The sequence below is a fragment of the Sitophilus oryzae genome, unplaced genomic scaffold (genome assembly GCF_002938485.1).
Source record: "Sitophilus oryzae breed Bouriz unplaced genomic scaffold, Soryzae_2.0 scaffold_465_pilon_pilon, whole genome shotgun sequence".
In the NCBI taxonomy this organism is placed as follows: Eukaryota; Metazoa; Arthropoda; class Insecta; order Coleoptera; family Curculionidae; genus Sitophilus; species Sitophilus oryzae.
In genome coordinates this window covers 1,985,284-2,010,128 of record NW_022147046.1, presented here as the reverse complement: position 1 = coordinate 2,010,128, position 24,845 = coordinate 1,985,284, and the positions used below count along the sequence as shown (strand labels likewise).

General features: G+C 30.6%; 1 protein-coding gene across 2 annotated transcripts in view; it reads left to right on the top strand.

The window, feature by feature from the left end:
- The window catches only part of LOC115885985 (transmembrane protein 135-like), a 30,095-nt gene extending 5,824 nt beyond the window's left edge, over positions 1-24,271 (top strand). Inside the window, exons 5-9 of one of the 2 annotated variants that reach the window (XM_030905020.1) lie at positions 7,269-7,524; positions 10,349-10,516; positions 13,122-13,262; positions 13,322-13,488; positions 23,857-24,271. In XM_030905020.1, coding sequence (XP_030760880.1) covers positions 7,269-7,524; positions 10,349-10,516; positions 13,122-13,262; positions 13,322-13,488; positions 23,857-23,965 — 841 coding nt within the window. In that variant the 3' untranslated portion in view covers positions 23,966-24,271. The remainder of the gene's footprint in view (positions 1-7,268; positions 7,525-10,348; positions 10,517-13,121; positions 13,263-13,321; positions 13,489-23,856) is intronic. The other variant, XM_030905019.1, reaches the window with a different exon arrangement.
- The last annotated feature ends 574 nt before the right edge of the window (positions 24,272-24,845 follow it).

The following is a 24,845-nucleotide window of genomic DNA, read 5'->3' as shown; positions in this document are numbered from 1 at the left end:
CAGTATTTTTATGTATTGGCAATATTAATAGTAAGTAATGTAAATCGCTTAAATTCTGCCAAAATCTTAGGGTAGGCGCCGCCTACCTTGCCTACCCTGACGAGCCGCCACTGACTAGTACTCAACGTGTTTATTTTTTGTCAAGAATGACATGTATTGACTCTTTCCGTTCTAAATATCTTGAGAACGGTTGCTCGTAGCGATTTTTACCTAGAGACATTTTTTACGTAAGAAGTCACGAAAATGTATATTTTTTCACTCAGTAGTTTTATACAGGTACGAACGAAAAGTTATTACTCTTTAAAACCGTTAAAACACATGTAGGTGGCGCCCCCTACAAATAGGAGTCATATTGACATCAAACTCAAATTTCTCATGTCAAAAAAAAAATCTCCCAGACACCAATTTTCATCCAAATATTGACGTTACTTCAGAAATTATTTTAGAAAAAATCGAAATAAAAATGATACTGTTTCACTCTGTATCTCCGAAACTAAGCATTTTAGGATATATATTTATACGAACTATTTTATTTATTTTTATCTGCAGAATACGCTGCCGAAGTTTTCCGTAATACAATTCGGACCACGCTGTATAATGACGATCGCTTTTATTTTATAATACGTAAAATTATATGGGGAATTTCATCGATGTTCATTTCCAAGCCAACTGGACGCCGTTTTTATTGGATCATATTTTATTTTTGTGCGCCACTGATTGAATTCCTTAAATTAATTGAAGTTGTTAGAGTAATACCCTTGTTTGTATACAGGGTGTCCCAGAAATAGGGGCAAGTATTTTAAGGGCTGGTAGATAAAAGAAACATATTTTCCCTTTATCGTTTTTCAAATAAGTCCAAAATAACCGAGTTATTTTACTTTGAAAATTTCCAAAAAAAAATATTTTTTGCTAAAATTTTGAGAACCACTGGATCTTTTCTGGATTTTCTTTCTTGTAAATTTAATCCAACACCTATGTTGCCATATTATCCAGAAATTATGTTTTTTAACTAAAAACTAAAAAAATTTCCACAAAATTTTTTAGAAAATTTTCGCGAAAAAAACCTTATAGGCGTGTTTCTGGGGTTGAACTATAATACCAGTTAAAATACTTCCACTTATTTCTGGGACATCCTAAGCGAATACCAAGCGAGATTTCGATTCTTCTATTTTTTCATTGAAAACACACACACCAAACATGGTAAAAACAGAGTTTAAAACATATTTTAAACAGCTTTACACAAATATTCAAAACAAGTAATGATGTTTTAATCATATTAAAAAACACTTGTTTTTAAACAAAATGTTTAGAACTCTGGTTAAGAACATAGGGGTGTCCCAATATTCCGTGGACATAGAACTATTACATATTTTTGCAATCGAAATAAGTTTATCGGACACAATTTGCCTCTATACAAAAGTGCTTCGTTTGTCCGTTAGATGGAGTCAAAATTTAAAAAAACAAACAGATATTTTAAGAACCGTTCTTCCTATTTGAAAGACATTTGTGGTGCCTACTATATGGAAAAATGAATTAAACTAACTCTAATTATAAATTAATTAAATGTCCATTAGGGTGCACCAAAAAAATATATATTTTTCTTTTTTAATTACCGTGAAAATATCGTTCAGGATGATAAAAAAATTCTGGTAAAGTTTGAGCTTTTAATATTAATATTAAGAGGTGCCTCATCGCTATTTTCTATTTGATATTTAAATAACACGGGGAAACAAATTCTTTTTTTTTTGGAATTTTATTGCCTTCTAACAAATTAGCGTTTTGTAAAAATCAGTACATATTCTTGTAGCATATTGAACGGTCTTCAAAAAAGGTCTGATATGAATTTTCATTTAATCAACTCGTTTGGAAGTTATTGAAGGTTAAAGTTGTAGCGTTTTTTTAAAACATCACTGCGAACGGTAGCTTTTCGTTGGTAGAGCAGTCGTGGATAAGGTATTTCACTGGAAAGAAACTAATTAACAATAATAACTCGAAATTATAAATATTGGGCGCCAGGCATGTACAGAGAAAGAAAACACAGTTGTATATTACTTAAAACTAATGACTATATTTATTCATGATGTTCTTAGATGGTACATGACATTGTAGAGTTCTAATAAATATATAGTGGTTATATGTCAAAGAAAGTGGTGGTAAGAGTCGTACTAAATATCAATGAAAACAACTACGATAAAATACAAGACATGTAAAGTTTAAGAGAATATATGAAATGTAGCATTACTTTAATTAATTTGATATATTCCATATGATGCTAAATCGAAGATGTTGCAACCTGTAGATTCTAGAATCTATGTTTGGTTATTCATCTGTTAAAATAGTGCGATAATAATATCTATAAAAGTAATACCATTACAAGATGTAATGCAATGAAACCTAAGATCTAAATTATATTTAGTATTAATTATTATATTAAATATTAAATCGACATGAATGTTCTTAACAATCTAACCACTAAACATAGTCTGTACGATATTATTTAAGATGTACGTTATTGTTTAAGACTGTAAATGTTTTAAATGTTAAATGTAAAACTAGAACTTAAATCTACACTTAGCTGTTCTTTATGTAATCTTGCTTTAAACAGTAACAGCGTGAGGTGGTCTCGCATCTCTGTACTCAGCCATCCAACACAACCAAAGGGGCCAGAATGAGGACACCATGAATTGATACAGCCGTAACTAACTAGCTTATAGCTGGGAACGAAGCAGCATGGGACTCAAGCTACATCCACGCTGTGGCACTTATATGTAAGAAAAAATCATTTTTACTGGGGACACTCGTCCACAGGACATCCGTACATAAGATAATGTCCGTACATAAGACACTACCCGTACCTTGGACCCTAAAAATATGAAACTCTTGTTTAAAACTAAACAAGGTCTAATAAACAAAATAAACCTACCTCGAAATACTTCCGAGGGCTCAATAAATAATAAACAACCTGTCCTTTCTTCCATGTCACCTTCTGGAGGACAAAAGAAAAAAAAACATAAAATGTCATATTTTATTTTTTGAGCCACTATATACGATTTGAAGTTGAACTTTAACCTTCAGTAACTCTCAAATATGTCGATTAAATGAAAATTTATATCAGACCTTTTTTGAAGACCGTTCAATTTCCTACAAGAATATGTATTGATTTTTACAAATCGCTGATTCGTTAGAACGCAATACAATTCCAAATAAAAAAAATGTTTTCCCGTGTTATTTAAATGGGAAATAGAAAATCACGATGAGACACCTCTTAATATTAATATTAAAAGCTCAAACTTTACCAGAATAATTTTGTTTTCAACATTCTGAACCCTATTTTCTAAACTAACTAAAAAGAAAAAAAAAATGGTCAAGTGCGAGTCGGACTCGCGCACGAAGGGTTCCGTACCATTCATTATCTATACAACATTAGATACTGTATTATTATAAACTTTTTTTCCCATTTAGCTGAAATTTTGAATGCGCGTTTATACGGTCAATTACTTATGTAATTTAAAAGAAATGAAGAAACACATTACTAAAAATTGTATTAATCAATAATAAATATGTAAAAAGTAAAAATAAATATATAAAAATATGTAAAAATAACAAAAAACTATTAAAAAAAAGTCGCCTTGACTAGGATTCGAACCTGCCTTACCACGGCTCGAACGTCATAGCAGCGTAAAGTCCTAACGCTTTAACCACGCGTCCACCGAGGACTTGAAAGATTCTATGTAAAATTTTTACTTAAAAGATAATGTTTAGTGAAAGTACTTTTTTATTTATAAACATTTATTTAATTCTGTTTTTAGTATTTGTTCTTATAGCGGCAACATAGGCTCTGTTCTCAGAAGAATCCCTGACTAGTCAGCGCGTTTCTTATTGGTTGAAATGTGTAGAAACCAGACTAACAATTAGGTTTCTACGCATTTTAACCAATGAGAAACGTGCTGACTAGTCAGGGATTCTTCTGAGAACAGACCTATAGATACATTATCTGTAAAAATTTCAACTGTCTAGCTATAACGGTTCATAAGATAGACCTTTGTGACAGACGGATGGACGGACAGCGAAGTCTAAGCTCCGCGCGCACTGCAGGGGTATCGGCGCGAGCGAGCGGCACGTAATTTTCAGTTTACGTTGAAATAAATGTAAGCCCGCACACCGCATTAGATCGGTGCGATCGGTGCGCTTCGAGCTATCGGCGGTACTCGCGCCATCAGGCGAAATCAGAGAATGCATGGGAGGGGGACTAACAGTCTACGCCGAGCGACTGTTTTTAGTGCAGCGGTTTTACATTAAACATGTCCGATGAATTATTATTCGAAAGTGTACGAGACCATATCATACTTAATATGCGGTTTTTTATAAAAATTTCTTACAAGCACGTAACCTATATTGTTTACTACATTTATTCAATAACTGAATTGGAAAACCTTCCGATTAAACCCATTTATTTCTCATCTCGTTTTGATTATTTCACATTATTATGGAAATCGAATTTAAATATCGTCAAAAAACTTATCATATTATTTAATTTTTGGTTTGTTTTGACGTTAGTAATAACAGCTGATAAATAGTCATCCTATGTTACTATGTTGATCGCTCCGTACAGGGTACAAATAGAGAAAATAATATTTATGTTTGAATAAAATAGTTGTACATATATCTACCGTATGATAGAAAAAAACGGCGTCCAGTTGGATGGGAAATGACGATTGATGACATTTCCTATATAAATTTACATATAAAATGGCACCGACCTTCATTTCATGCCCATCGCTGATGCCGTTCCTTTTCGATAATACGGTACTATAAAAACTATTTATATTTTTTCTTTTTTCAATTTTCTTTGACTTTTTTATTATATTTTAAGTTTTTAAAATCTTGGCTTTAAGTCAGTAGTGAATAAATCTAAACTTGTGTTTACATTTTGTTTAATCATTGATGTTTCGACCAGAATCTATAATATACAATACAATTCTATCACTAAAAATGTGTTTAATATGTAATTTTTTCTTACCACAAACGTAGAAAATTATTTATACGTATATTATAGATTCTGAAGAAGACGGAATTAAAATTGGTCGAAACGTCAATCAAACAAAATGTAAACACAAGTTTCGTTTTATTTACTACTGACTTAAAATAAAGATTTTAAAAACTTAAAATAAAAGCTACATATAAATGTTTGTAATGACACTTATTTAGATTAAAAAACTAAAAATAGAAGTTTTATTTGACTATTTTTCATATCTAGCTTTGTTTTTAAAGAACAAATTAAACCCTTTTGAATGATACCAAATTTGTTAAAATCGGTTAAGCTAAGAGTCATATAGTATATTTTATCCCCATCTTCCACTCTATTTCACTAATTTTATGTGGTTTGTTAAGATATAAATATATTAATGTGTGTTTGGTTAAGATCTAAATAATATTAATTTCCATCACAAAGCATAAAATATAAAAAGTTGCATAAAAATATAAATAGTAATGTAACGTTTTTAGTTCGTTACATGTCTTTTTTATATATAATATATGATGTCTGGGGCCTATCATCACCGGATTCCCTCTCGTTCAGGCCGGATAGTTTATTTGACGCGTAATTTTTACGTTCTCTAGTCGGCAACCCTGCTATCGTTTCACTGTTCTGTGGAGGCGCTGTCAACGTCGCTTCTGTCAACTCTCTCCGTGCTTAACTTCACTTGGCTTTGAGCGTCCGACTGTCACCGTCAAAAAATCCTTGCTTCGAGAAACTGCAATTATAAAAATCTTGCTGTATAATTTGAATCAGCTGCTATTTCGAAGTTACAGGTAAAAATGAGATATTATCTTTTTTGATTCGTTATTATTACTGCGTATTTTTAGGGTAGAGTTTTGGATGTCCCAACCTAACTTGTATTTGTATTTTGCTGGCACGTTGGCGTCCCTTTTCTTTTGTCCTCCAGAATGTCACATGGAAGAAAGGACATCTTTATTATTTAGTGAGCCCTCGGAAGTAATTCGAGGTAGGTTCATTTTGTTTATTAGACCTTGTTTGATTTTAAACAAGAGTTTCGTATTTTTAGGGTCCAAGGTACTGACTATTTACAAGGTACAGGCATTATCCAAGGTCCTAGTAGTGTTCCAAGGTACGGGTAGTGTTCCCTTGTACCATTATCTTATGGACGGATGTCCCCTGGACGAGTGTCCCCAGTAGGAGTGATCTTTATCTTACATATAAAGTGCCCCAGCGTGGATGTAGCTTGAGCCCCATGCTGCTTCGTTCCCATCTATAAGCCAGTTAGTAGTTACGGCTGTATCAATTCAGGGTGTCCTCATCCTGGCCCCTTTTGTTGTATTGGCCAACAGGATAGCCGAGAAACAGTACAGAGATATGAGCCCACCTCACGCTGCTACTCTTTGAAACAGGATTGCCTCAAGAACAGCTAAGTGTAGATTTAGGTTCTGGTTTTCAGTTGATTTTCAGTCTTAACTTAATAACGTACATTTTAAGTAATATCGTACAGAGTATATTTAGTGGTTAGATTATTAAGAACATTTACGTCGATTTAGTATTTAAAATATGATTTAGATCTTAGGTTTCATTACGTTATGTCTTGTAATGGTATTACTTTTATATATATTTAGTACAACTCTTAACACCACTTTCTTTGACATATAACCACTATAATAATTATTAAAATTGTACAATGCTATTTACCATCAAAGTCCGTCTTGAATAAATATAGTCATTAGTTTTAAGTATACAACTGTGTTTTCTTTCTCTGTTCATGCCTGGCGCCCAATATTTATAATTTTGAGTTATTATTGTTAATTAGTTCTTTCCAGTGAAATACCTTATCCACGACTGCTCTACCAACGAAAAGCTGCCGTTCGCAGTGGTAATGTTTATAAAAAAACGCTACAGTAATAATACTTTATAATTTTTTGAAATGCCAATGAATTTGACTAAATTTGAATAAACTTCTCCTCGTCTATGCTCAAATTTATGCTGGTGACGTACTCTCGACCGTCGATCGTGCGACTCCAATGCGCGGCTACAATCGACTTTCCGACCGGTCGTGTCGGTCGCGCCGCTCGCTCGCGCCGATACCCCTTCAGTGCGCGCGGAGCTTTTAGGGTTCCCGGTTTTTCCCTTTAGGTACGGAACCCTAAAAATATTTTTTTGGTGTACCCTAATGGAATATTGGGACATACAGTATATTAAAAAAAGCTTTAGTTGTCTTGATTTGTCGAGACAAGTTATAACAAAATTTAATTTTTGGCAGATTTGTTGTAGGTCCCTACGAAGACAAGGACTATGGCGTCAGACATCCCGTTGAACCACCAAGCGCATTCTACCGGCAAAGAGTGGCAAACATAAACAACGATCCGTCACAACATACTCGGCGTCCCAAGAACGTTGTATATCACCTTATTACTCAGATGCTGCGAATTTACAAGAAAATCATACACAGGGTAAAGTGTCAGGGTAGACATACCAGTTGTCCTCATCCATTCAGCTGTCTTTATTACGTCGCAGGCGTGAGTGACATATACATATGGTAATCGCAAAACTATTTCCGATGCACGTGATCAACTTTGAGTGACAAGCGATGGCGACAGCGCTGCCAGATTGTGATGGATTTATGAGATGAATCTTAATTTAAAAGTAACAAGCAATATATTTATTATTCATATTATATTATTATCATTTTTTAAAGATTTTTACGTTTTATTTTTTATTTTTTTTTTTTTATTTAATTTATTACTCTACTAATTTAATCTCTACTAATATATAAAATCCTTAAGTGACTGACATACTGATTAATCACGATCCTGCTCAAACCACTCAACGTAAGAAGCTCAATTTTGGCATACAGGTTGATTCTAGGGTGTAGAGGTTCGATAAGAAGGGATTTTTCGAAATTCCAGTTCCAAGAGGGTGAAACCACCCCTCAAATATTACAATATTTTTTATTTAAAAAACGGCCAAGTTTCCGAAAAAACGCTTAAACACGTATATTTTATTTTGTTTTTTTACATATTTTAAGATTTTTTACAAATGTTTACAGGGTGTTTCGAAAAATCTGGTCATTGATTAATCATGATCCTGCTTAAAGCGCTTGACGTAAAAAGCTGATTTTTTGAAAACAGATTGACTTTAGGGTGTAAAGGTTCGATAAGAAGAGATTTTTCGAAACTCGAATTATAAGGGGGTGAAACTAATCCCTCAAATATTAAAATATTTTTTATTTAAAAACCGGTGAGTTTTTCGGAAAAGCTCTTAAACACGTATATTTTATTTTGTTGTTTTACATATTTTAAGATTTTTTATAAATTTATACAGGGTGTTTCATAAAATATGACCATTGAGTAATCACGATTCTGCTTAAACTGCTTGAAGTTTAAAGCTGATTTTTGGTAAACGGATTGAATGTGGGGTGTAGAGGTTCGATAAGGAGGGGTTTCTCGAATCTCAAATTCCAAGAGGGTGAAAACGCCCCTCAAATATTACAATATTTGTTATTTAAAAAACGGTTAGTCTTTCGGGAAAACGCTAGGACAAGCATATTTTATTTGGTTTTTTACATATTTTGAAATTTTTTAAAAAAATCATACAGGGTGTTCCAAAAAGTTGGGTAATTTCTTAACCACGATTCTGCTTAAACTGCTTGACGTAAAAAGCATATTTTTGGCAAACGGATTTTTCGAAAGTCAAATTTCAATGAGATGAAACTACCTCTCAAATATTACCAAGTTATACAGGGTGTCTCAGATTTTAATCGGGAAAATTTAATAGACGATAGAACTTGCAAAAATAAAACAAAAAGTTCATATCAACTTGTAAGATTTAAAGCTTCCTTTTCGAGATACAGAGTACCATTAGAATACCAATTATAATATTAATTACCAATTAGAATTTTTTTTTGCAAGAAGTAAGCAAGATAGACAAAAAAGTCAGGAGACAAAAAAATAATATTTTTAATTACTAAATCCAAAAATAATATTAAACTTCTAAAAAAGCAGTGGCGTGCCTATTTTTTCCTTTAAAATAATTTAACAGTGATGCCCCACTGCCGCCCCTGGCCATTAAACCTAAATCTAATTACATCAAATTAAGTCCCATAGTAAGTATTATAAACGGGTCAAGTTATATCAAAATCGATTAAATAGTTTTTCAAATATCTCAATTTTTTTTTCTTTTTTAAGTAACTTTAACACCCTGTATCTCAAAAAGGAAGCTTTAAATCTTACAAGTTGATATGAACTTTTTGTTTTATTTTTGCAAGTTCTATCGTCTATTAAATTTTCCCGATTAAAATCTGAGATACCCTGTATAATAATATCGCCATATTGTTTTTTCTCATGCTGGCATAAATGTGAGAAAATTTTATCCAGTTTATATGTTATGGAAATTCTTGCTTTGCTTTATCATCACCATTACAAATGATTAATTCGACGCGAACGAAGTCGCTACACGCTAGTAACTAATATTTTAGTAATTAATTGATTTTTTTGTTTTATAGCTTATTTTACTTATTATATATTGGCAAAAACCAATCCATTATGAAGATTATTCTAAGCATTATTATGGGTTATTTATTTATTTATTGATGTACATCTTACAACGCCATAAGTGGTAATAAAAAGTGAGAGGGTGCTATTAATGAACAAACTAATAATCAGAATTTAATAAAACTAACGTAGAAATAACTTTGAAAGTGGTGTACTGTGCTTATCAATCAAACTTACTTCTCTGACTGCAGTCAAGGGTAATAAAGGACTTTTATTGTCACGTTCTCGTTCAAAATAGTTTTCAAAAAACAGGGAAGCTACAAGCTCTTTGCGTCGACTTTTTAAATGCTTCGGCATATTTTCAACACACAATTTCAAGAAATGCAATACAAAATCTCGAAAATTTAGTTCTTCAAAGAACTCTTTGTGCTTAAAAGTACAATTAAAAACACTATAAAAATAGGCAAAAAAGCGACTGACATTAGACTAATTGGTAAATAAAATAATGACTGACATTAAAGATAATTGGTAAATAATAAACGACAACCTTGCTGAAAACGGCGCAATGTGACCAACATAGCGATAATAAAATTCGGTTTAAACTAATTTTTGCAGCTTTAATCTAAATAAAATATCTGCTACAATCATTTGCTCTATAAAGTCAAATGAAGAGATGCTCGGTATCTTAAATTATACAACAAATTTAAACATTTTTGCCAAATATTCATTTAGTCAGGTTTATAAACATTAGTGTCAATGTCGATATGATTGATGACGTGCATCGGAAAATGTTTTGCGATTACAATACATAAAATGTTAAATCATAAGTAATATTTTTTTTTTAATACAGGGCACCACAAAAATGTTTAGCATAGGCTTGGGAATACAGATAACATTGAAACTGGTGCTAAATATGAAGAGGATATTTGCATCACCAAAAAATATGAAACAGATCTTTTTGAGGAAGGACATAGTGAATTTAGGACTGTTCTTAGGATTATACTCCGGATTATTTAGGGTAAGCTGTAAGCTTGAATTCTTCATATAATTATTTACTTATTAAATCAATAACAGAGAATATGTGGGAAAAATTAATAAAATTATAGGCCTATAAATCAGAGCTGACACAAGTCAATTTTGAGAAGGCATCATCATTTCTAATATCAAAATGAATTAAATCTTCCAAGTTAAATTCAACATAAAGTTCAAATGATTTCTTGATGAGTCTTAAGTCTTTGACTTAAATGATTTTATTTCAAGTCAAGGCATTTTTGTAAAGATTTAAATCAATATAACGTTATCTAAGTCGTTTTTGTGACTTAAGTCTATATTTTTGACTTAAATCATGATGATATGCAAGTTAAGTCAGTAAAATGACAAATCAATATAATTACCCTCAAATTAAGACAACCAGAATTCAATTTAAGTACCTTTTTTAAATTTTAATATTAATTTTCTTGTACTACCAATTAGGCGATTTTCTTACTAAGTATCATATTATTAATTTATTGTAGATACAGATGAGAGTAAAAATTGCATTTTTCGACTCCTTTCATATCTCGGCTATTATAACTTATCGAAAATCGAGTTCCATAGAGATTTCCAAGTAAAATTCAGTGGCGCAACTAAAACCAAGATACGAAGGGGGTCGAAAAATGTAATTTAAAATTCGCCTAGTATTTCATGAACTAAGAAGACTAGGTGTGTACTATACTAGGTGTGTGAAAAAGAAATACTGCTGTTTGTTAAATATAAAAATCTGACGTAAGCCTTTTATAAAACCTTACGGCTTAAATCTTTTTGACGACTTAATAAGTCCTTTATAAAAAGATTTAATTTTTTTTCAGCTTTCGAAAAATGAGTTAAAATCAAATGACTTCAGTCATTAAAATGATTTAAATCAAAAAATGACTTGAGGTTTCTGTGAGCTTGTAGCTCTGTCTATAATTTTAAAAAAATAGTTTTTTTATAAAAAGATTGGTTGTTTGGCACTATTTCAAAGAAATACTATACTTTGTATTTCACAGTAAGAAGTAAAACATCGATATTTGTATTTTAAAGTAATTTTCTGTTTTTAAAAGATCATTATCACCTACATACATAAATACTTATAGTAATTAATTCCTGATGAATAATTGATTATAAAGTTAAATAAAAGTTTAAATAATGGTTTTTTATTATTTTTTACAATTTTTATTTTTTACAAATTTATTGCGAATTTTTGTTAGATTAGTAATGAGCTATAATATAACGACATAAAAAAGAAATTATGTGTTTGTCTGGGCTAGACAACTCCTTTTTGTCTACGTTATATGCACGAGGAGACTTAATAATTTCTGAATTTTTTTGAATGGATCCCCTAGACGACGCCTATACCTTAATTTTCCTATACAGAGTGTTTCAAAAAATATGTGCTATCTCTCGTGGTAACATTCCTTACGTTATTTATTTTTCAAATCAACGTAGGTCCGATTCTGCTTTGTTTCGTAGCTACAGGGTGTTAAAGTCTTAATATTTTCATGATTTATTTTAATTTTTTTCCAAGTACTTTTAGCGACTCGAATGAAATTTTGAGGGTAAATGTTACTATAAATGCGACATATTTTAACGCTAAAAAAGTGTCAACATATTCACCAGGGACGTGCGTATGGGTTTTCTCTGGAATATTTTTCTAAAAAAAACATGTACGCCTTTTTTTACAGACCTTTTTTCTCTTGTTAGCGAAATAGTTTAAGCCATTTAATGCCGATTAAAAGTTGTCTCTTGATATTTTGTCCATTTCGGCTTCCTTGATGAGGTAAACGCAATTTTATTATTAGCCTAGATTCAAGTCTAATAGCAACCTTTAAAAAAATTAATATCGTTTACTTGCAAAAGTTTTAAATAAGTACTCATTGATTACGCATCAAAAAATATGAAAAAAGTTCTTATAAACATGGGTATGGAAATGCATAATTTTAGAGTTACAGGATGTTAAAACTTTTTAAAATTAGGTTTTTTGTAATTATCTTAAATACCATTATTTTTTTATTTGAAATTGCTGTATATTGGACTAATAGTAATAATAACAAACAGTAATAGTATTTAATAATAAATTAGGTAAAATATATAATTTAGTAATTTTATTTTTATTTTAATTTTATTAATTGTGATTAATTTAATATTAATTGTGATTAATAAAATTGCGTTTATCTCATCAAGGAGGCCGAATTGGGCAAAATATCAAGAGATAGCTTTTAATTGACATTAAACGGTCTACATAATTTTGATATCAAAAGAAAAAAGTCAGTGGCGCATTTTTTCTTTGAAAAATATCGCAGTGGTAACCCATATGCACGCCCCTGGTGCATTTATTGACAATTTTTTATCATTAAAATATGTAACACTTATAGTAACTTTTACCCTCAAAATTCCATTCAAATCACTAAAAGTAATTGAAAGAAAATTATATTAAATCGAAAGATTATTAAAACTTAAACACCCCGTAGTTACGAAAAAAAGCAGAATCGGGCCTATGTTGATATAAAAAATAAATCTTATTTTTACGTGAGGAATCTCCCCACGAGAGATGGCACATGTCTTTTGAAACACCCTGTATATTTTTTTTGTATATTAATTTTTAGGGTTCTTTGTGTGTACTGAGGCGGATATTCGGAAAAGACGACCCTGCTTTTGCTTTCCCAGCCAGTCTTCTTGCTGCTATATCTTTTAAGAAATATCCAGACACAACAGTGGCGCTTTACGTCATGTGGAAGGCTGCACAGGTTGTCTTAATCCATATTAGTTTTAATCAAACTCTTTAATTACTTATTTTTATTACTAGATAACGTACAACTTGGGGATACAAAAAGGATATTTACCTAAAGTGCCTGGTTTCACGGAATTCCTGTATTGCCTGAGTACCGGTATTCTGTTCCATGCGGCTTTGGTCGAACCCACCAATTTGAGGCCAAGCTATTGGAAATTCTTGCATTCCATTTCTGGAGGAAGGTAAATAGTACTCAGTTATTTGTACCTAATTTATATTTGTTTTATACAGGGTGGTCCGAATTGTATTCCCGAAACTAGAGCAGCGTATTCTGCACCTAAAAATAAGTAAAAAAGTTTGTATAAATGTATGTCCTAAAATGCTTATTTTCGAAGATACAGAATGTAGAAGTTTCATTTTTATTTCAATTTTTTTCAAATAATTTCTGAATTGACGTCAATATTTCGATGAAAATTGGTGTATCACCGAAACTAAGCCCATTTTAGGGCATCCATTTATACAAAGTTTTTAAATTATTTATATCTGCAGTATATGTACAGTTCGGACCACCCTGTATATGGATAGTACGAACTTATAATGGACAACTGTCGACCAAATTTTATCTAAATAAGCGGAGTTGGATGACAAATTGTATAAAGTCTGTCAACATTTATCTCTTTAAATAATTTTAGTAAAAAAATGTTTACTACAAGAATATCCGATATAGCTTTTTCAGTGTGATTATTCTTGCGGCCAAGCCAGTGAAATTTCGCTATTTAGAGTGCTTAAATTTTATAGTTTAAGCGTTTTTAAAAATATTAAAGTCCCACTTATTTGTTATATTTTTATATGAGTTTCAAAATAAACTACCAAAAAATTTCGTAATAAACTAGTTCATATTTTTCTATCATTGATAGGTAAAATCATAGACTTAAAATAAAATATAGACTACACTATTTACATCTCAACGCGGACAAACAACCTTTTTTGTACACATGTTTACTTCTGGGTACAGTCGACAGAGCCTTCCTCATCCAGCCTATGTTGTCACGTCTTTAATATTATCAATATTTTTTTTCTTGTTATACACATATATTGAGATATTAATACTACAGTTTAATAAAGTAGGTTTTAATATTCCATAGATGTATTAAATAGTCCTTATACTACTAAATTATAAGTCGGATACTGTTTAATAAGGATAAGTTCTTTACAATATGACAACACCGATTAGAGGCGAGGGAGCCTATTCATTCATTTATTACCTTGTAGTACGTGTCGCACGTGTGCGGTAAAGCTTTGTTGCCGCTATCTCCGCGGCTGTATTAACGCATTTTCTTAGCTTGTAGTCCTTAATTGTTTATTTTATTGACTTTTTCTGTTCAAAAACTATAAAATATGGTTCGCCAGTGCCAAATTTGCAAGAAATTTGACTTTAATAATCCATTTAAGTCTTGAAACGACTTTTGACCGGTAGGCAACTCTCAATTTACCCATTGGGAGTCAGTGGCGTTGTTGTAGAAAGGCGCTTATTTAGATAATATTTTAGTAAAATGTAAAATCTGATTTTTTTCTCTTACATTACATTATTTACTTACTTACATTGTAACAAAATCATAATTATAACCCTGTTAATAATAAATAATGTTTTTATTAAAAATATATTCCGGTTTATTCTAAAATTATCTTCAGAATCTAAAATAACATACAAGAATTTTAAAATGATATTACATTATGAAACAATATTTTTTAATATACGGGTCGTCTCAAAAAGTGGCTCAACCCTATAACTTTTTTTATTTTTCAGATAAAAAAAAAAAAAAAAGATTTGTATGTTAGTAGGTATATGACATAAATTAGGATTTATTGACGTATTCAATTGTTTTTGGTCTCTTCCTGTTTCACCGAAATGATTACATCTTTTGATTTTTTAAAGGCACCCTCAGTATATTGCTACTTTATTCGATAAAAAATGACACTCTGAATAGAATGACATATCATATGTCAACTTTGACATTGTCGCTTAAAAACATATCCTATTTTAAATTTCAATCCAGTTTTTTCAATCCACTAAGTTTTAATCAAGGAGCCTTGGAAAAATAGTTTTGATCGTCTAATAGGTTTCGTGTCTTGTCTAGGCCGGTTAAAAGATGTACAAATCGTATTTTTAATCATACATATGTCAATTTTTTCAAATGGAACAAGGGTGACTCATTAGCATATTTGGAAAAAGCATTTTTTAGGAATATATTGATACCACACACTTGGTATTTCGAGTCAAATTGTCGTTATGAACCGCGTGTTACAATTACAATTAAACCATATGCGAAAATGTCAAAGTTGACATATGATATGTCATTCTATTCAGAGTGTCATTTTCTATCGAATAAAGTAGAAATATACCGAGGGTGCCGTTTAAAAATTAAAAGTTATAGTCATTTCCGGTGAAACAGGAAGTGACCAAAAACAATTGAATGCGTCAATCAATCCTAATTTATTTCATATACTAACATACTAAATCTTGTTTTTTTTATTTGAAAATATAAAAAAATTATGGGGATGAGCCACTTTTGAGACGCACCCGGTATAATAAAGACAGTACCGAGTTATAAATGTAGTTTTTATTTTATCCACTTCCTATCACCTTCCTTGCTTTAATGGAACAGATTTATGTTTGCTCTAATTTACATAATAAGACATCACTTAACCAGAAAAAAAATTACAACAATCATATTTTTTTTCTCTCCCTGTTGCCGATTCTATTATATCTGTGGAATAGATCCTGTTTTGATTAATATTAGGGGTTGTAAATGTTTGACTAAAATTAATAATTTATTATTAATTTCAAAAATTACCTAATTTCGATGATAAAATTTCTTCTATAACGTGTATTTTATTATTTTTATCCTTTTTGGACTCTAAATTGTTTTTTCTAAACTTTTATTTAAAAAATCTTAATAAAATATAAAAAAGTTTAAATACGATATATTTTTAATTTAATTATAGCTTCATTAAAATAAAAAAATTACCCGGCTATGATACTCAGGTGTACTTGAGAAACGAAAGACAGTGTTGTGTTTCTCGGCAGAGTCGTCAGGGAACGACCGTTACGACAGAGACAACCTATCTATCGCTCGTGTCGCACTCGTTATAACCTAAAACAATAACACAACAATAACAAGACAGTGTCTGACCGCATGTTCCAGCTATTTATGAATGAGATGCTCAGTCTATATTTTATTTTAAGTCTATGGGTAAAATATAGTCCTATAAATATTAATCTCATAGTTTTTTATATATCAAATTCTGTCTATCAAATTTTGTATATCTTGTCAAAACGTATTAAAAAGTATTTGCTTTTCTACCTTTTTTTCTATTGAGGTATACCGGGTGCGTCTCAAAAGTGGCTCACCCCTATCACTTTTTTATTTTGTTAGTTAAAAAAACGAGATTTGGTATGTTAGTATATGACATAAATTTGGATTGATTAACATATTCAATTGTTTTCGGTCCCTTCCGGTTTCACCGGAAATGAATACAACTTTTGGTTTTTAAATGACACCCCCGGTATTTTTTTACTTTATTCGGTAGAAAACGTCACTCTGAATAGAATGACATATCATATGTCAACTTTTGACATTTTCGCATATGGTTTGTTTGAAATTATAACTTGCGGTTCGTAACAAAAATTTGACTGGAAATATTAAGTGTGTGGGATCAAATTATTCGTAAAAAAATGCTTTTTCCAAATGTGCTAACGAGCCACCCTTGTTCCAGTTGAAAAAATTGAGATATGATTAAAAATATGATTTGAACATTTTCTAACTGGCCAGGACATGACACTAAAAACATTAGACGATCAAATCTATTTTTCCAAGGCTCCTTGATGAAGAATTAGTGTTTTTAACATATCCATGGAACTCTAGATTGAATTTTAAAATACAATTTTTTATTAAGCGAGAATGTCAAAAGTTGGCATATCATATGCCATTCTATTCAAAATGTCATTTTCTATCGAATAAAGTAAAAAAAATACCGAGGGTGCCATTTAAAAATCAAAAGTTGTAGTCATTTCCGGTGAAACAGGAAGTGACCAAAAACAATTGAATACACCAATCAATCTAAATTATGTCAAATACTAACATACCAAATCTGTTTTTTTTACCGGAAAAAAATAAAAAAGTTATAGGGGTGAGCCACTTTTGAGACGCACCCGGTATTACTTTTATTAATGATTCTTTAATCCGATCAAATAGCAGCTTGGTTTTATAAATTAATATAATTGATATGAAGAAGTTTATGTAATTTAGAATTGTCAAAGATAACAAACACATAATAAATTTGGTTTATTTTTATCAATATAGATATTATATGTCGGATACTTCTGAAAAGTAAAAAAAAGATTTAGACAAATAATGATATCCACAAAATGACAGAAAATACAATTTACCTGTGACTTAAAATGGCAGACATAACTGTCCAATGTCCCAATATTCCGTGGACATGGAACTACTAGGTATTTTGGGAATCAAAATAAGTTTATTGAACACAATTTATCTTTATACAAAAGTGCTTCGCTTGTCCGGTAGAGGGCATCAAACTTTAACAAAATAAACACATTTTTTCAGATATTTTAAAAACCGTTATTCCGATTTGAGTGAGATTTTTGGTGTCTATGTCTCAAAATCTTATTTAAATCGGAATAATGGTTCTTAAAATATCTGAAAAAATGTGTTTATCTTTTTAAAGTTTGATGCACTCTAACGGACAAACGAAGCACTTTTGTCTAGAGGTAAATTGTATCCAACGAACTTATTTTGATTCGTAAAATACGTACTCGTAGTAGTTCTATGTCCACGGAATATTGGAACACCTTGTATACTCTACAAAAAGAGCAACTGTTTAGATTATATTATAAGATATATTATATTATATTATATAATCTTAATTATAAAATAATCTTAGTAATATAATCTTAATAATTATATTATTAAGATTATATTATAATTTTGCAAAAAAATCACTGGAAATATTTACCGTTTTGTTTAAATATCTAATTGTAAATATTTATATATTTTATGGTTACAAAATTAAATTTGTTTGGAATAGGAAATAGGTTGTAATGTGTCACCACAGGAACATAATTAGATATTGTAAATAGACTTTTGTGGTCTCATTACGTTTAAACATTATTTGATTACGACCTTGGTACATTTTAAAAATTCTTAAAACAACAGGAATATTTACCTATACATATAGAAGATTTTAGTAAATTTAAAATTAAAATTAAAATAGTGCCTTTCTACAGTATACTAAGAGTATACTAGTATACAAGGCGGAGCCTCTCATACGAGGCTCCAAGGAAAACGACAGTTTATATTGAAATAATTATATTATGCATATGTATGTTACGTATGTGAGCCTATGTATGTTAGCTAGAGCATTTTTTAAAAATAAATAGAGTTCTACAGGGTGACTTCAAGAAAACTACACATCAAAGTTGTGCTTCTCTATATATTAGGGGAGAGTCGGGAAGCTGGAATCACCTAATGTATATTTCCATTTTATAAAAAAGTCGGTTTAAAATAACACTCATCTAATTAAATTTAAGATTAGACATTGTATGTCTAATTTTAGTAGTTATTTTGATATGCGGAGACAATTTCAAAAATTCACTGTTATAGCGTAATTGCGTATTAAAAAGATGGGTAAAAATAGTTAAATTGGAATAAATCGTAAACTATTAAAAATAGGTATATGACACAGTACATACTAAAAGCTGAAGAGTTTTGTAAAATCTATCAGAAAAAATGATAATATACAGGGTGGTCCGAACTGTATTCCGGAAACTTCGGCAACATGTTCTACAGATAAAAATAAGTAAAAAAGTTCATAGAAATATATGTCCTAAAATGCTTAGTTTTGGAGATACGGGGTGTAGAAGTTTCATTTTTATTTCGATTTTTTCCAAATAATTTTTGAAGTAACGTCAATATTTGGATGAAAATTGGTGTCTGGGAGGTTTTTGACATGAGAAATTTGATTTCGATGTCAATATGGCTCCTACTTGTGGAGGGCGCCACCTACGTATTTTTTAACTGGTTTGAAGAGTAATAACTTTTCGTCCGTACCTGTATAAAACTAGCTAGTTAAAAAATATAGATTTACGACGTTTTTTACGTAAAAAAGGTATCTTGGTAAAAATCGCTACGATTAATGGTTCTCGAGATATTTGGAATCGAAATTACCAATGCCTGTCATCATTGACATAAATTAAACATGTTGACTAATTAGTTAGGCGACTAAAATCATAAATTTGAAATGTTTTTATGGCAAAAGTTCAACAGAAACTGTTTTATCATCATTTTTAGAAGAAAAATTTATGATTAGTTTAAAAAAACAAAAAGTTCCCAAATTTCTCATTTCAGTCAAATAACTATAGTAAAGGCCACGAATGTTTGGGAGTGATTCATCGGTCGCTACCATGTGAACTAATCTGTTCAAGGTCACATAAAACTTCATTCCAGTGCCGTGGTGTTTCAAGTCATATAATAATCAATATATTGTTGTAATTTGTTGTTTTAACTGTCAAAGTCTTGTCAAAACATATATTTGGTTATAAATATAAAATGGAATGCCCCATTGGTCGCACTGCAAGCACAATGGACTGACTGCACAAAAACGAATCAATCAAAGAAACGCGATATAGTATCGTCTTTGTCAATCACGTTAACATTTTAGAATAAGTAGGAGGAGCGCAGGCAGATGATTAGACCGGGGCTTTAAAAACCTACGTCTGCAGTCAAATTTACGTTTTTAATGTAAAAATGATAGCGCGCGTGTCGATTCTAACTTCATCAAGCGATAAATCACTCCCAAACATTCCTGGCGTTTACTTTATCTACTCAACATGTTTATTTTTAGTCAGTACTGACATGTATTGACTATTTTCATTGTAAATATCTTGTGAACGGTTGCTCGTAGCGATTTCTACCAAGAACATTTTTTTACGTAGAAAATCACGGAAATGTATATATTTTTTCACTCAGTCATTTTGTACAGGTACGGACAAAAAGTTATTACTCCTCAAAACAGTTAAAACACATGTAGGTGGCGCCCCCTACAAATAGGAGTCATATTGACATCAAAATCAAATTTCTCATCTCAAAAAACTACCAGACACCAATTTTCATCCAAATATTGACGTTACTTCAGAAATTATTTGTAAAAAATCGAAATAAAGATGAAACTTCTACACCCTGTATCTCCGAAACTACGCATTTTAGGACATACATTTATATGAACTCTTTTGCTTATTTTTATCAGTAAAATATGCTGCTGAAGTTTCCGGAATACAGTTCGGACTATCCTGTAGTGAAAATTGAGATTTTTTAATTTTAAGTAGTTGAAATTCATAAATACATTTTGAACACGCCGTATCATTTAACTAAAATATCTTTACATATATCTTTTCTTGATCTCTATAAAACTCGCCTACCAAATTTTGGTACTCCAACTTCAGAAACAATGGTACAACTGACAATTTTTTACCACACTGCAATTTAACATTTGTTTAAACAGATTGAAATATTACAAAAACTATTAATTTTAGGTATATAATATTATATATAGAAAAGTTATGGAAAAGTGCGAGTCGGACTCGCGCACGAAGGGTTCCGTACCATTCATTATCTATACAACATTAGACCACTATATTATTATAAAAACTTTTTTTCCGATTTAGCTGAAATTTTGAATCCGCGTATAAGTAATTTAAAAAAAAATAAAGAAACACATTACTAAAAATTGTATTAATCAATAATAAATATGTAAAAAGTAAAAATAAATATGTAAAAATTAAAAAAAAAAACGATTAAGTCGCCTTGACTAGAATTCGAACCTGCCTTACTACGGCTCCAACGTCATAGCAGCGTAAAGTCCTAACGCTTTAACTAGTAGTGGGAACTATCGAATGAATACTATCGAAACATTCGATAGTTAGTAAGAAAACATTCGTGGAAAACTATTCGAATAAAAATTATCGAATAGATCCGTCATCTGCCTTGAAATATTGTATTCTAGTAATTCGGCAGCAAAAACCATTCATTTATAAAATTCATTCATTTATGAAATTCATTTATTCGTCAGGATCGATTATAATAAAATATTAACTGAATTTTAGTTGTCGCCCGGCGACGTAGGTTTTTTTCCGAGAAACCCGACAGCGGTCGGTGGCAATGGTCGCGTTCATCAGGACGTAGCGCTACCGCAGCGATCACTAATTTTCTGCTGAACGCGCCGATTAGTTGTGAGCGCTCTGGGATCAGTCGCCATTTTTTCCATCAGATTTAAAATACGCTACGCTACCGATGCATGATGGATTAAACGTCACATACGCCAAATGTCACAAAATGTTTTGGAAAACGAAAACAAAGCATTTTGTTTATTGTTCTCGGTTGACTAATCCTCTCGATTTGTGCCAAAAATGGGTGAAAACAATTTAATATGCATTACTTATGATTTTGATCTAAAAAGCACGTTCAGCAGGACAACCAATCGACGGTACATCGCTCACTGATCAACTTGTCCTGATGAACGCGACCAATGCTCTTTCATAGCAGCCGGCATCTTTGATTTTTTGCGGAGTCAGATGTAGATAAGGGCACATTATTTTTTTTATTGAGGTGCTAGTATTTACACAGAAAATACATTATGAAGGGCGCTGTTGCCATATTGTGGTATTAGTTGATATTAGCAAAGAATATTATTGTTTGGCTTTAGTTAGTTAGGGATAGTATGTCTATATAGTCTGCATTTTTTTTATTAATATTCTGTTGTTACACTGCCATAATAATTGTTATTTTGGATGTAGGAAAATGATTTTGAATGTTTTTAAGCAAATACTGGTTTAATAAATTTGTTATACCTATTAACAACAAAATTTAAAATCATTTAATATAAATATTTTTTTTAAGTAGTAGCAAAATATAAACAACAAATTAGATGTCAAAATTATTTATATTAGATCCTATTTAAAAATAATATAGTCTCTAAATTTTTTGTGTGTGGCAACGTTGGTTTATTAAATAATAATAATTACAGAACTAATTTGTTATATTAACAACAAATTTTAAAATCATGAAATATAAACATTTATTAATTTTCTAAGCATGCAGTGTAATGGAAGGAAAATATAAATAAAAAATTAGAAATCAAAATTATTTATATTAGGTGCTTTATATTACTATTTAAAAATTATATTTACTTTTACTGGTATTTACTTTAAAAAATAAATGAAATATTTCGTCGCAAAATACTACATATAAGAGAATTAGCATAAACAAAATACAAACATCGTTAACTTTTTTTTTTAAATTGGCACGTATAAAACTTTCATTTTAATTTTCTCACCCCATAGTTTGAGTTCGATAACCATTTACTTAACCACATTACTTAAATATGATTATTAAGTTCAACTAATTCATATTATTAAAACATCTAAAATACAAATATGTATTTTTAAAATTAATTGTAAGTTCATCGCATCTCTCTTAAAAATTGCTACTTCTCAAAATTTCCCATTAAAAAATAGACCATATACCATATAAAATTAAATAATTGAAAGATCGGACTACGGAAAACCACACAAATTTTCGGAAAAATTTTGACCACCTGCACATGCACACAATCGTCAATAAATAAAATTAAAAAATATCTACTATTTTAGTATTTTAACTATGTTAATAAACGCAAAAATAGCACAGTATTTATACAGCGAAGTTATAAAAATTTGGAAGAACTAATAATGCACTGACGCATACAAAAATCAAACGAATACTAAATTTCATTTATCAAAAGCATTCGATAGTCGTGGCTCAACGATAACCATTTAGTCGCACGGCGAGGTTGTCACATATGCTTTAGTATACAAATGAATGAATGATTTTATTCGAATAAAACCATTCGATAGTTGAAATCATTCATTCATTAACCATTCGATAGTCTAATTCATTCGATAGTTCCCATAGCTAGCTTTAACCACGCGGCCACCGAGGACTTGAAAGATTCTATGTAAAATTCTTACTTAAAAGATAATGTTTAGTGAAAGTACTTTTTTATTTATAAACATTTATTTAATTCTGTTTTTAGCATTTGTTCTTATAGCGGCAACATAGATACATTATCTGTAAAAATTTCAACTGTCTAGCTATAACGGTTGATGAGATAGACCTTTGTGCCAGACGGACGGACGGACGGACGGACGGACAGCGAAGTCTTCGTAATAGGGTTCCCGTTTTTACCCTTTGGGTATGGAACCCTAAAATTAGGGTGTTGCATTTAAAAAAAACATATGTTATATCCGCCACACTCTTTTGAAGCACCTTGTATACTCTATAATAATTTTAAGATATGTATCTTAACCTTCCCTATAATTTTTATATTTAATTTTTTTTGTCAATCCCGATACAAATGAGATAATGGACTTTATCGTTGACTCACCCTGTACATATGATACAATCATATTTTGTAAATCGATGTGTATTTGTCTGTGATATATGGCTTGATTGAAGTATTGGATTGGTATAATTTTGAATATTTTTCTTTTTCAGGATAGCTTGTATGGCACGTGAACCGCTCGATGCGTTCGGTTTGAACACAACAGAATCTCTAGCAAAGGTTTTGAAATCAACGAAAACAGTACCTATAGTTTACTTTTAATCATCGATAATAACATTTCATTAGATCATTTTAAGCGGGATTTTTTAAATGAAAAAGTACTTGTGATACATGATAAATTCCAAATCATCAATAGTCACATCTTAAGCTCTCTGTACCGTTATCATCACAAACTTAACATTAAGAAATATGGAACAAAATTATTCATTACAGGACAATTTCAATGTTAAATTCATTCACCTAATAGTATTTTAAATATTTTTTGTGTTATTCATAAAGGGAACTGTGATTTTTGTTCAATTTTTTAAGAAAAAAATTTTCTAAGGAAAATTATACAGGGTTGTTCACCACATACGACACGGAGTATTGTAGCTAAACGTTTAGATTTTTATAAATTGTAAGTTTTGGATTTGTCGAAGGACTATTAGGGCTACAATTTAAAAATATTTTTACAAGATACAGTGTGTCCCAAATAAGTTAAAAATATTATAGTTGTTTTTTTATGGAACACCCTGTATTTTATTATATTTTTAGATTCTACGATTGAAGTAAAGGTAAATTTGATTAAGATTTACCACACTTAAACCTTACCGTTTTTGAAATATTTTCAATTTTATGAAATTGCAGTAAAAATGTTAAGGCTCCATTTCTCCAAGGGTATCAAAGTTTTTAATACTAAATATTTACTGAAGTTTATTTATAGATCAGATATTGTGCTGCAATAATAAAAAAAAATACTACCTTATACAGAGTGTCTAAAAATTTATATTAAATAATTACTAGCTTTAAACGGCTATAACTTGTTTAATTTTAAATGGAGCACCCTATATATTTTACGAGAATCAGGCGCACAATTTAATTGTCTATCAAATTGTATTATACGATGTTTTACCTTTCTCTTCAACTTTTCGTAGAAAATGCA